Source organism: Ambystoma mexicanum, chromosome 11 (genome assembly GCF_040938575.1).
Source record: "Ambystoma mexicanum isolate Mex_15411 chromosome 11, UKY_AmexF1_1, whole genome shotgun sequence".
NCBI classification, from domain to species: domain Eukaryota; kingdom Metazoa; phylum Chordata; class Amphibia; order Caudata; family Ambystomatidae; genus Ambystoma; species Ambystoma mexicanum.
The window spans coordinates 259,924,741-259,938,514 of NC_090934.1; the positions used below are offsets into that span (position 1 = coordinate 259,924,741).

Here is a 13,774-nt window from a genome sequence, read left to right on the forward strand (position 1 = left end):
CGTGATTATTATTTGATGATCGTAGCTTGCTCCCATCTGTAGATTAAGGATTAGATAGGCGAATTTCAAACCTCTTGTTTAAAGTTCAATAAACACCCTTGACCTGTGGTCACTCATGCCTTCCTTACACAATGGAGGAGTTCCTTGCATCGCAACTTAGATGCATGGCTCTCCAAGGCTCTCCTACCTCTCACCCCCTCAAGATCTGTCCCCTCCAGACAAGGCTCTGCCCAGATATTTTACCCCCCTCCTCAAATCACTCAACCACTCCCTGGAACGTAGATGGTGGGCCATGCCCCCAAAACAAAACAGCCAACGCCCATCAGTACTGTATCTAAAAAGCCAAAATCCATAAGGCAAACACATCATTTTACAAGAACAGAATCTCTAATGCCCGTAACACTAGCACGGAAATCCACAAGATTATCACAGAATTCATTGCCCCTCCAAACAGTTCTCCCCGCTCGCACGTCTCCCAATCTCTCTGCGATGCCCTCACAGATCATTCTACAACACAGCGCTAGAAACAGTCTGCACCATCGGCACAAAACTGGCAGCACTCCCATCCCCTCTACCTGCACCCCCCTCATGAACAAGTCATCCTGCCTACCCCGGCCCCATTTTCTCCTCTTGCTCTTCCATCTCTAGACTCAAATTCCTTAAATTACTCCGACAGCCGTCCATCCGGATCTCCGAATGACATCATGCCCCCCAACCCGCCTTGCAAGATCCATCCTTAATTTTTCCCTCACCTTTTTCTCAGCAGCCTTCAAAACATCGCACGTCAAACCCTTCCTGAAAAAAACCCTCACTTGCCCACACCACCCTCTTGCCTGCAATTTCTAACGCCCGCTTCTTAGCCAAACTCACAGACCATGCTGCTTACTCCCAACTCTGCACCTTCATGGAAGCCAACCACCTTCTCGACCCTGCACAGTCCGGCTTCAGACCCCTCCATGGAACCATATCACCCCTAATCGCCATATGGGATCACCTCAAAAACACTGCAGACACAGGGCTGCGCTACCCTCCCAATCCTCGATCTCTCAGTGGCTTTCGACACCATCAACCACAGAATCCTCATTGACAAGACTCCACTCCATTGGCATTGGGGACACAGCACTAAGGTGGATCTCCTCATTCCTCGCCAACAGACACCAACCTCCCTCCTTTCACTTCAACCACATGCCCCATAACTAACAGTCCCTCAATGTGCCTGCCTATCCCCTCTTCTCTTCAATTTGGGCATGCCCTCTCTCTGCACCCATCTAGTCACACAACCTCACCTGTTTCAACTACGCGGATGATGCTCCTATCATTTTCCAAATCCTCAAGTCTGTCTCCATCACCCACCCTGACCCTGCATCCTGCTTCACTGACTCTCCTGCTCAATCCGGAATAACAAATTATGCTCTGTGGAAAAACAGCCCTCATCCTTCAACCCACCCCCTGGACTCACTTCGTAGACCCCCACACTCCCCACTGCATCCACCACAGTAAAAAAACGTGGGTTGTACAAAAGGCACTGACCCGACTATCACACCACATTAAACACAGAGTCCAAAGCCTGCTACCTTCACCGCTGCATACTCAGACACATCTTCCCTTACCTCTCGTATGGCCACAGAGTGACTGAAATCATGCCCACTGTCTTCTCCAGACTAGACTACGCCAACTCTACCTGGGTGCCCCTGCTTATCAACTCAGAGAGCTCCAAAGGGCCAAGAACTCTGCAAGGTTGGCTCCTGCTTCTCAGTCCCATAGAGCACATCACCTCCACCCTTCGTGTCCTCCACTGGGTCCCGGACGTGCGACAGGTCACTTTCAAAGCCATGTGCATCACTCACCGAGCCCTACACAAGACAGGCCCAAAAAGCCTTCAACAGGAACTCTCACTACCATCCCAATAGAAACCTGTGCATAGAGGTCCACCCTGACTAACACAGTCCTCTTGAGCTAGCTATTCTACCCAGGATGACCATGCCAGGAATTAACTCCCATACATTCACTGAAGGACGGTAAGGAAAACAGGAGGAAGTCAACGCCACAGAAATACAGCCAAGAAGCCAGCAACAGCAGATGGGAATGCATCTCACTCCATACCTATGGAAGTTAGCCAAAGGACATCTGCAACCATACGCCCCTTCTATTACTCGCACGCCCCCTTATATATTTTTTTTTTAACACTATGTTTTACTGGTATACGGGTTACAGGGCAGCAGGAATCCATCTTGCACAGTTCAATAAAGGAAGAGCACAATTTACATGTATTACAGATAGCATGACAACACATATAGCATCATAAGACATCTGACTTTGGAAACATTAGCAGGAATTTTTGAATAGTACATATCAGTTCGGTTTAGGTTTGTCTGGGTCGCCGAGGTAGGATCAGAAGGATGCCCAGATATCTCGGGGCCGGGAGTGGAGATGTATAGTTCTTCACATTCCTGAGCCCATGTTAGTGCCAACAGCCAGTCTTCAGTAGTTCGAGGGTTCTTATCTTTCCATCTCAGTAAGTTGGCTCTTTTGGTGATCATGCATGCTACAGATACAAAGGTGCGGTGGGGTTTGTTGCATATATTCGGCCAGATCTCAAAAAGTGTTCCTAGTGTGGTGTTCTCCACTGCGATGGCCAGTACTGTGGAGATTACATTTGAAATTTGAGCCCAGGAGTGACTAATAGGCGGACATGACCAGAACATGTGTAGGTGATCTGCAGGGGACCTATGATATCTTGGACAGACCCGAGGTTGTGAGTGGGAGATCTTAGAGAGACTCACAGGGGTGTAGTAGAGCCTATCCAGGAGTTTGTATTGCACACATTTAAAATCGAAAATTTATCGAAACTCTGGGTATGACTACACATGTGGGCCCATTGGTAGTCGGTGCAATCGATAGCTCTTTCCCGTGACCATGCCTCGTGGGCACGGGGTTGGATTAGTCAGTTAGGGTTTTGTATAGTGTGGAGAGGATGCGTTTGCAGTTCCCTGAGTTTGTCGTTGTAGGCCAGGGGGGCAGTCACCGGGGTTTCAACTGGGTAGGAGGGCCACCTGGCTGATACCGCTGTGCGGAGCCTGCAGTACTGGAAGAGGTCTACCCTAGTGATCCCATGAACTTGTTTCCATGTGGAGGGTGTGATTTACCCTCTGGGATAATATCCACTAGAGTTTTGTAACCCAGCCTTTCCCATTTTGTCTGGATCGCATTGTCCCACATGGGTGCTAGTTCTGGGAATTTCCAGAGAGGGAGGCGTTGGTAATGGGGCCTGTTAGCGTGGATGTGGATGAATAACAGGCGCCATGCTCATAGCGTGGCAGCCACTGGGTCGAAAGCGCAATCGTCCTTTTAGTTCATGTCTAGTATGTGTGTTCTCAAATCAGAGTCCGGTGCGGCTAGGTTCTCGAGTTTCACGTGTGGGGGAGGTGATGAGAGTACCATAAAGTGGCAAATTGAGCTTCAGCGGCTATCCAATACAGTTCTAGGTTAGGAACAGAGAAGCCTCCCTTATCGTACGGGTGCATCATCGAGCCATTTCTGGCAGAGTGGCAGAGGAACTGTGCAAATGTGTCATGTAGTTTGGCAAAACACGGTTTGCCCGGCCATGTAGGGACATTTGCGAAAGCATATAGCATCTTGGGGAGAATTATTTTGATTAGTGATAGCTTGGCAGCAGGGGAAGAGTGTGAGAGCTTTCCAGGTTTTGATTTTGTCAATAGTGTACGTAGTGAGTGAAGTATAGTTGTGGTGTGTCACAGTGGAGTGTGATCGCAACACCGGCACCCCTAAATATTTGATGTGGTCCAGGGACCATCGTATCAAGGTAGCGCCGCGGCAATCCAGGTTTGTGTCCGTGAGAGGGAAAATTTCGGATTTTGTGAAGTTGATTGTAAAGCCCGAAAGGGATCCTGTTCAGGTAATGTGCTCTAGTATCGGAGCCATGTTGGTGAGGTGGTCATTCACATATCATATTACGTTATCTGCGTCTAGGGACATAATCTCGGGGGAGGCAGTTAAATGGAGCCCACGATGTCTATGATTAGGTTGGACCCATTCTGCCATGGCTTCAATAGCTAAGGCCAGTAGGATGGGGAGAATGGGCAGCCTTGCCGGGTTCCTCTCTCGAGTTGGAATTTAGCGGATGTGTGTACGTTTACAAGGACCTTTGCAAGTGGGCATGTGTATAGGAGTTTAATGTAGCTCAGCATGTTGGGGCCGAATCCATCTTTTGCAGAGTCGCGACAAGATAGTCCTAGGAAACCATGGCAAAGGCTTTTTTTATCGTTATTGCCATTGCATGAGCGTTCGGATCAGGTCTAGCCATTATGCCGAATAATCGCCTGATGTTAAGGGCGGTGTACCTGCCAGGGATGAAGCAGTCGGGGTGCACCAGGTGCAGCATCTGTGGGACTAGGCGGTTGGCTAGCACTTTCGCCAGTATTTTGGTGTCGCAATTTATGAGGGAGAGCAGTCTGTATGAGCCGCACTCAATGCTGGGTTGGTCAGGTTTAAGCAGGACTATAATGAGGGATTCTCTTAGGGACTCTGGAAGGATATGAAGGTGGAGGGATTCTTCCCAAACCTGCAAGAGCACCGGGGCGAGTTTAGCAGTGTATTCTTGATAAAATTCGGCCATCAAGCCGTCAGCACCCGGGGTGTCGGAAATGACCGCCACCATTTCTTCGTGAGAGACCGGGAGTACTAGTTCTTCCATGGTCTGAGTGTCTAGGCGTGGCAACGTAATGGCTTGGAGGAAGGTGTGAATGGCTTGTTCATCGGGCAGTTTGGGTGCGGTGTACAGTGTGTGGTTAAAAGGTACGGAAAACCTCCAGCACATCCCCATCGGACCATCTGGAATTCCCGTGTATGTCTAGGATTGAATCCACCATCCTTGCCAATGTCCTCCCTGACATGTCGCCCTCCCAATATTTCATAGCGACGACTGGGTGAGTAAAGTACTGTTTCCTTTAGGGCTAGGTTCTCAAATTTCTCCAGTTCAGACCGGATTTTTGCGAGAAGTGCAGGTACGGAGGTTCTAGAGTGTTCTTGTTAGTTTTATACAACCCCAACAAGAACCCACAGCTGTCTTCCTGCCTCCTAACAGGGGATACCAATATTTTTCATGTTCAATCTATCTACAGCGTCGCCTTGCAGATAAAACGTCTCCTCGAGACTTAACCAGACGAACACTTTCCGCAATCAAGGCCAGGCCATGCCTTTTTGATGAATTGTGCTAATTTATGTGTTAATAGTAGTGCATTATGTTTTTACATCTATTTTTTGTGTCATTAACTTCGTAATAAATGTGGTTAAGTCATTGACAAAATACATTTGTACTATGGATTTTTTTACTAAGGTCTACTAAGTCCATTTTTTCAGGACAATCAGTTGAATAAGAACAGGGATGATCACCCTACAATGAAATAGTTTTGAATATTTTGTCTGTCTCTTCTTTTGATATTTACACAGTTTGGCCCGCCCCAGGCACTAGAGACAGGTTCACCCCTTTAGTAGGTGTTCTTGGGGTTGTTATAACTGTATTGTACATGGATTGCCCATATCGACAGTGCAGTGGGCGAAAGGCCCAGCTAACAATTCCCGAAACCCCAGGTGTTGGGAGCGTCGCCCGCTCCCTACCAGCAGCGTACACGGATTGCCTCCGAGCACAAAGAACCCAAGCACTGCAGAGTGTCCCGGAACAAGAGAGATTCTGCTGCAGGCACCAAAAGTGCCACAGAGGAACCAAGTACCAGAGAGTGTGCAGCCCTCCAGGAGGAACCGCTACAACTAAGCATGAGAGAGAGCCGAGTACCCGAAGGCGTGCCGAGCTCTGATGACCAACCTCAAAAGAGACTCGAGGGACATTTTTAACAGGACCACTTTTAAACAGCCCTCTTTAAACTACAACAAGCTGTGTACTCCCTCTGGACATCCAAACCAGTTCTCACGTCCGTAGTTTGGCTCCTTGTCTCTCGCCGAGCCATGCAACACTCTCCTACAAGGAAAAAGGTACCGGGGAGAGGCGCAAGGCGGCTTATGCAAAGTAGCGGGGTGGCAGGGGAGGACTCTCGAAATCGTAACTTCGGAAGTCAACATTGGAAAAGTGAGAAAGCCATAATGGTTGTGACAAACAATGATGGTTGGGAAACAGATAAAAAGTGGATAGAAATATCCTAGGGATAAAGGGTGAAATTTCCAGAAAGGGAGAGTTGTAGAACAAAGGGTGGCAAGGGAGCAGGCCCTTAAAAGAGAACATAGCGCCAAGAAACCCAGAGAGGGGAATTAGTGATTTGAACAAAACCAAACCAAATACTGAAAAGATTGAATCACAAGGATACAAGCAATATCGAAGTAAAAACCAGAGACTTGGGAGATATCCCAAGAAACACTACTGTAAAGCAGTTAAGGAGAGTACAAAAGCCATAAGCAAATGGGAAGAGCTACGCAAACTAATCAAGCAAATATCAAGATACTAGTAAACCAAATAACTTTAGAAAATATGTAATCTAAAAACAAAGACATTTGTAAATCAACCAAGTGAAGAGATAGCCCATACAAAGAGGAAGCCTCTTCGGAGAACGACCAGGAGAAGAGAGACATTCTTTTGGCCTATATTTCAGTTATACTTTTTAGTGGTAGGGTCAGGTAGAATTAGGTTTGGGACTGAGAATTATTACTTATGACTTCCTGACAGTATAGGAGCACCCTTAATTTAGATGGGTAGGGTGATCCATCTAAAAGTAGGAAAAGATAAGACATTTCCGATATAATTTCATTAAAAACCAAAGTAACATGTCCTCCTTGTGCCAGACTTCTTCTGACGTGACCTACACACACACACACACACACACACACACACACCCACACAAACATACAAACGCACAAAGATTGGCCTCGTGTGGTATAGACCCTTAAACTACTCCTAACCTTGCTGAAACAGTTGTGTGCTCAATAGAAGCATTCAATGATGCTATGCATCTTGTCTTGTGCGTTTCAGTCTTGCACTGCTATAAATGCTAAACTCATTTGTGCGAGTAAAGTTCACATTCCTGTCTATGCTGCATTCTTTGTGCAAGAAAGGTAAGCTTGCACAGCGTTTTACCATGCTGTACCCGTTTTGTGTGCGGGTAGCTTGAAATTCTGTATGCAATAAATGTTTTACAAAGTGTTAGCAGCACCAGCCTGACAGGAATCTTTCCAAGGTTTTGACTTCTGTAATTGCAGGAAATTCATGTTTCCAGTTAATTACTAGATATATATAGCACACTGCACCACTTGGAGGACAACCTATCAGTGCTGGATCTCAAAAAGGAGCAATATTACAAATTGTCCAAAACACACCAGAAATAACTGAATATGGAGGTGTATGATGAATTGATAAACAACCACTCAGGAAGGGTTTAGTTGCAAAATAAAAATTGGTTCGGATTGGTATTATTCAAAAGCCCCTGGGAATGATAAAGTCCCTTTTAATGAGGGACACGACCTTCAGGAGATTTATGGATGAAAGTGATGCAACACCCTGCAGCTTCAAGCAGACCGATAGTGTAGAGATGAACAGTGAAAGCACTCACCGAGTAATTCTGTGCCGTATTACTTTCACACTCTGCACCAGCTCGCCCATTGTCGCAAAGGCCCTGGTCACAAAAGCTTCGTCCATGTACGGTTCCAACTGCGCAGAGAGATTGTTACAATTAACATGAGATCACCACAAGGGTGTTATGACATGGACTACAAACTATTCCTAAATATAACAACCTTCTGCCCGCCCCCAAACCATCCCCCCCTCCCCCCCCGTGTCACAGTAGAAGACCATCTGCATCAATATATGTGACAGCTCTCCAAAATTATCCAAATAACAAATGACCGGATAATTTCAATTTATATCATCAACATTAGCTTTTTTGTCAAGAATCCTCCGATGTCAATCCCATGTCCTAAAGGCTTTAGGACATAAGCTACAATGGTAACTATCAGAAGCAGAGGGAACAATTCCAAATATGAGCGAGGATCATTCAAAATGGTTTTTTTTTTTTCAAAAAATGGGTTGAAAACCAAAAAAGCTATTTTAGATTTTATTCATTCTGAGAAAAGCCATTTTCACACTGCTGGCAAATTTCATTCACTTGGTGTTTCATAGTAAATGAGTAAGGTAATTCAGGCGTGGACCTCTTGCTCTTAGTGACATGAGGCAGTTGAACCTCACTGAATTAAGCCCAATGAGGAAAAAACACACATCTGGGGTTGTTGGTACTCTTGCTTAGGAGAGATTTACCATGGCATTTTCAACTGGATTGCCCTTGTGGTTGGAGTTAGACCGATATGCACATTGATATTGGACTATGGTAAGGTGCAGGGCCTCAAAACGTGATCAAGATCCTCCTGGCTGAGTTACAGCCCATAAAATAGACTATTTAAAAGTGTGTTTATTCTCAGTAAAGGACTTCTTACATTGTGGAAGTTCACAAGCTTTTTGGTTCCCGCTCTACTAGACTGTAAAAGCCCCTAAAATAGCCGAAAGTTTGTCAACAGCAACATTTGTTGCTAGCACCTAGACCCGGACATATGAAAGCACTAAATAAGATTACAGTACAGGAATACTGTCATGAGATAGTAGGACAGACAAACTGGTACAGTTCATGCAGTTATAAGATGGCAGAAAAAGCTTTTGGGGAGATTTGTTGAATAGTAGCGTTTTTAGTGTTTTGGTAAGATTTGGTATGAAGGTTCTTGAATACAAGGCAGAAGGGCATTCCAAAGAGTGGGATCTCCGCCAGCTCTTTTTCTAGAATATCTAGGTGTAGCAAGCGATGAGGTGGTGGTGGACGAGTGTAGGCTTCGAGGCTTTTGTGGATGCGCTACCTGAGGTAGGTAGGTAGTGTTATGAATGCATTGGTGTGTGATAGTTAGGACTTTAAATTCGATACAGGCTTTGACAGGCAGCCAGTGGGCCTTGCGCCTAACATGGGAGATGTGGTCTGATCTCTTCATACAGCAGAAAAGGAAATAGTTCCCAAATCGGAAACTCCCCTCCAACCCCATGCACATTATCATAGGCCCAATAATGAAGACAAACCAGTCAACAAATAAGATCAGGTTTTCGAAATGTTCCAATACTCATAGGGTTTCAAAGACAAGTTAGAAATGGTCAATTCATAAACCGATATATTTCATGGCATCACGTAGGTCTTTAAAACCATACGAGTATTGAAACATTTCAAAAACTTGATAATCTTACTTGTTGAAAGGTTTGGCTTAATTATTAGGGCTATGATAGTGTGCGGGCACGGGAGTTTCTGTTTTGGGAACTTTTTCCTTTCCTGCTTCAGTTTTTCAACCCATGTGTCAGGGTTGACCATTTCACCTCTGCACCTGAAGTTACGCTGTACTCCAATTAATATTCATATATGGAAGAATTGATGTAGTAACCCTGGGGGAAAACTACACAACCCTTGTCCCCTTGGTATTAGGTAACACTCCTATTGGTATAGGTCTGTACTACGCATGTTGGTAGTGTGACTGAGCAGCCAGACTTCTCAAGAGGGGTAAATGTGAGCTGTAGAGCAATGAAATCCACCAATACAAGTATCCAAATAACGCTTACACTCAAGGTTTCTAGTAAAATAATTATTTATTTAACGGTTATTTTTAAAGAAGCATTCTATAAAAAGGGCAATGTGCACCAATCAAAATACACTTCAAAAATACTTTTCAAGAATCAATACCAAGCAGGCAGAAACTCTTTAGAGATGGTTCATACACACTTCCTACACCCTGAGGTGACTTCACTAACTAGGACAGTAATGGCATTTATACATCACTTCTACACTTGGGTAGATTCTGGGGTTGGCAGAAAGGAAAGGTTAGGGGCAGGAAAAAGGTTAAACAGGTTTTCAGAGCATGCAAGCACTTTTAAATCTTCCAATAAAGTCTAGATAACAACCTTTCCCAGCAATATTAGTTAAAAACCAATGCATCACCTAAGAGTAAGAATAAAGGACAATGGAGTAGAAGAGTCTGCAGGGAACCAGGAAAGCCAAAGTCAATTGGAGCAAAGTCTATGGAGCTTTGGCACTTCTTAGATAGTAAAGTCTTGCACAAAGTTAGAGAGTTTGTTGAAGAAAAAAAAATCACTGTAGGCTCACAAGCCGTTACACTTGTGAAAGTTAGAGCTGAGATCAACTCTAGAAAAAGCAGCTACTGCAACTCAACTGAGAAGAGCAAGCTACAGACAATGAGGCAAGTACCCCAAAGTCAGAACAGTACCTTTGGTTAGAAGGTCCAGCTCGCTTTGATCTGGTTGCAGCCATGCAGATCCTGGGTTCCTGGGCCTCAGTCGTGGGGACAAGAGGGAGGACGTCTCGGGACTCGTGCGGCAGCAATTCAATGGTTGGTGGAGGCTACGGGCTCTTTCGGATCAGCTGCACTTTGTGGTTTCAGTGCTCAGCAAATAGTACCACAGCAGATCTTGGACACCGGTGGGCTTCTTTTACTCTTCGAGTCCTGCACTGTGGCGAGGTGACTCGAGCTTGGGTCGTCCTACTTATGGAGGGTCCTCTGGATCTTTATGGAGCTAGTGGCCACAGACGTTGCACTCAACTAAGGATTTCTCGACCCACAGTTCAGGCAGCACCAAAGTAGTACAGCCAGTCGGGGAAGGTCTTCCAGCAAAGTTTGCATCGGGGTTAGTTGGTCCCATTAAGCCAAGGGAAGCAGTTGTCTTTTCCAGAGCTTCTCTTGTCGAGTAGAAAAAGGAGTTCGGCACAGCAGCAGGGCTTCACCGGGCAGTTCAACAGTCCAGGAGGATTCAGCAAGTTTCGTTCACGGTTTCTTCATCGGGATGTCCTTCCCAGTGGTCGACTGTTTTCAGTCCAAGAAGCCTCACCTTATAAGCAGGTTTCTCCCATTCATGCATAGCCTAGCTGTCACTCACACAGCAGGGTGGCTGTCCTGCAAACGGGACTAGATGCATTCAGGTTTCCCTAGAGACTAAGGACAGGGGAGTTTCGGGCACCTAGCTCACTCCCTGCCTTTCCGGACACACTGTAGCCAGAGGCGGGTTTCAGTACTGAAGCCCTCCAAAGGAAAAATGAACAAAGGGCTCAAACCTGGCTTGGCATGCAGAGTAAAACCCAATGAAGACCTCACAAACAGAAAATGAGGAAAAAAAAAAAAAAAAGGACGACCAGGGCCATTTTGACAAAATGGTACCCGTGGGTGCTATATTGCAGCTGAGGATTCAGCCAACAGTAGAAAAGCACAATGGTAGGAAAATAAAACCACTGCAACCAGCCATTTGAAGTAGTGAGGGTAACAAAATAAATGTTACATGAGTAGGTAGGAAAAGGGGCTACTAAGTAACCCCTTCACCCCCAAACACTCCACATAAGATGGTGTGTGCTGGACCTACAAAGAGAAAAGGTAAGTAAAGTTAATTTCACTTTACTATTCTTGGGAACTGTAGTTCAACCAAGAAAAAGGTAGTTAAACCTTAAGAGAAAACTAAAGGATTTCCCAGTGACACTGCACTGAGGGCGCTGTGTGTCACCATACAAAAAGTAGATGCCTATGGAGTTAGTCAGACTCCATAAACAAAGGAAATATAAATTCCAAATCAGATCAAAACACATGCAGGAGTGAGAAAAAAAGGGCTTGCTCACTCCAGGATAATAATTAAAGGTCCCAAAGTGCAGCAAAAGAGCTGGGAGTCTCTAAGGTTGATGGGAATTAGCACAGAATTCTCCCCAACAATATACACACTAATTCAAAATCGGATTTACACTTTTCCATAACACTGGTGTACACTGTATAACAATTTTTGATATCTGATCTCTTCATACCCCAGACTACATTATTTTGAATAAGTTTGTTTATATTTTTTGTGGAGGTTCCAGAAAGGATGGCATTGCAATAATGCAATTTACTACCTAGAATGGCTCTGGCTAGTGTGGTGCAGTTGTCCGAGGACAGACCTTTTCTACTGAGGCTGACAAGTTTTGTTGAATAGACTGCAAGAGCTTTGATATGTTTATGCATGGTTAATTCAGGTTCGAGATGAACTCCCACTGTTTTTACATGGCTAGATATTGGCGTGATAGTTCCATAAATGCAGAAGGAGGCAAGGCAGGGTTAAGATGCTTCAATCGGTGGGATGAAGCTACAATGAGGAGCTTTGTCTTGTCATTCAAGCAGAGATGGTGGTTGATCATCCAGGCATGGATGATTCTATAGATTTGATTAATCTTGGCTGTAGTTACCCGTTAGCTTTATTAATACTTGTGCATCATCAGCAAAGATTGCGTAGGGATTCCCAGGTTGTCAAGGTGATCTAATATGGGCTTTGTATACATTGTATAGCGTGGGGATAGACATGAGCCTTGTGGGACCCCATTAGAAACCGGGATCGGGTCTGCGGCTTCAGACCCAGCGAAGATCCTGGAGGTTTGCTCGTTCAGAAAGGAGCTGATCCAACTAGCGGCGTCTTTGGAGAGATTAACAGTGGAGGTCGGGTGGTTACATAAAATGTCATGGTTGACCAGATTAAATGCCACAGGTCGGTCAAATAGGAGGTGGATGGCGAGTTCTCCTGCGTCACCTATGCGGTCTACCTGGATCTTAAGGTCAAGGAGGGCAGCCAGCGTCCATACTAGGTCTTAGTCTGAAGCCATATTGGCGTAAGCAGAGCGGGTTATGGGCCGCCAAGTAGGTTTGGAGTTGGGTGTAGGTTGTAGATTTTAAGGAGAAATGGTACAGTTATGATGGGCGGTAGTTGGTTGGGAGAGTAGGGTCAAGTGAAGGTTTTTTGAGAAGTGAGTGACCCAGGCTTCTTGGATGCTTTTGAGGACAGAGCTGTAGGTGAACGAGGCATTGTTGAAATTGGCAATGATGGGTGCAAGGGGGTCTGCGCACATCTTAATGAGGTGTGCAGGGCAGACATCTCCTTTTCAGTTGGAAGGCTTTAAGCACTGGATAGTGGATACGTCAGGAGGGGCGACAGGTGACAAGTGGAAGGATGACATGGTGGCCGTCATGTGGTTCACTGAGTGGGGGAAGAGGTGAATCCTTTGCCAAGAGCATGGAATTTTCAAGGATGGTTTTATCTCTGAGGTTATGGGTCTTGTTAGCCAGGGCTGATTTGACTAAAGAGCACCAAGCTTCATCTTTGGTGATGATGGCGGTAGTCTGTGCTGGGCATTCAAGCTCCTTGAACATTTTGAAGAGCTCTTTGGTATTGGAGCTGGCTTTATTGATTCTTATATTGTAAATGCTGGATTTGGTAGTAATAAATCGCAGCTTTGTACGTTTTGGCAGTGGAGAGGAATGCATCCATGTGTTTGGGTTGGGGCTTTTTTAACCACAGGTGTTCTTGTGTGCGTTTGTCTGCGCAGGTTCACTAGCTCCTTGGTAAACCAATTGTGGTGGTCTTTCTGCAGTGTATTTTTGTGTGCAGGAGTGTAGCAATGTAGGCGGAAAGGATAGTTTCCAGGTTCTCACTCTTGGGCAGTAATACAAGGGCAGAGTAGATAGTTTTGAGTAGCTCCTTGGGGAGTTTGCGGGGTGTCTTGCAGGGATGTAGAGACAGTTTGCGACTTTGTGGGTTGTAGTAGCTTTGGGAGTCGAGGTGCATTGTATCCAAGGCATAAAATAAGCAGTGTTGCATAGCAATTTACTATGCAATTCTGTAGGTTTGCTAATCAAATGAACACTTGTGTAGCAAATTTAGCTATTTAAGTTGCCCTCATCAATGAATGCACAGCTCTCCCTGCATTCCTCT

General features: G+C 45.5%; 1 protein-coding gene across 6 annotated transcripts in view; it reads right to left on the reverse strand.

The window, feature by feature from the left end:
* Positions 1-13,774, reverse strand: part of TRNAU1AP (tRNA selenocysteine 1 associated protein 1) — a 403,393-nt gene that overhangs the window by 339,609 nt on the left and 50,010 nt on the right. For 3 of the 6 annotated variants that reach the window (XM_069622982.1, XM_069622985.1, XM_069622980.1), the window contains exon 2: positions 7,575-7,672. The exons of the other annotated variants lie outside the window; for them this stretch is intronic. In XM_069622982.1, coding sequence (XP_069479083.1) covers positions 7,575-7,672 — 98 coding nt within the window. The remainder of the gene's footprint in view (positions 1-7,574; positions 7,673-13,774) is intronic. 6 annotated transcript variants of the gene reach the window in all.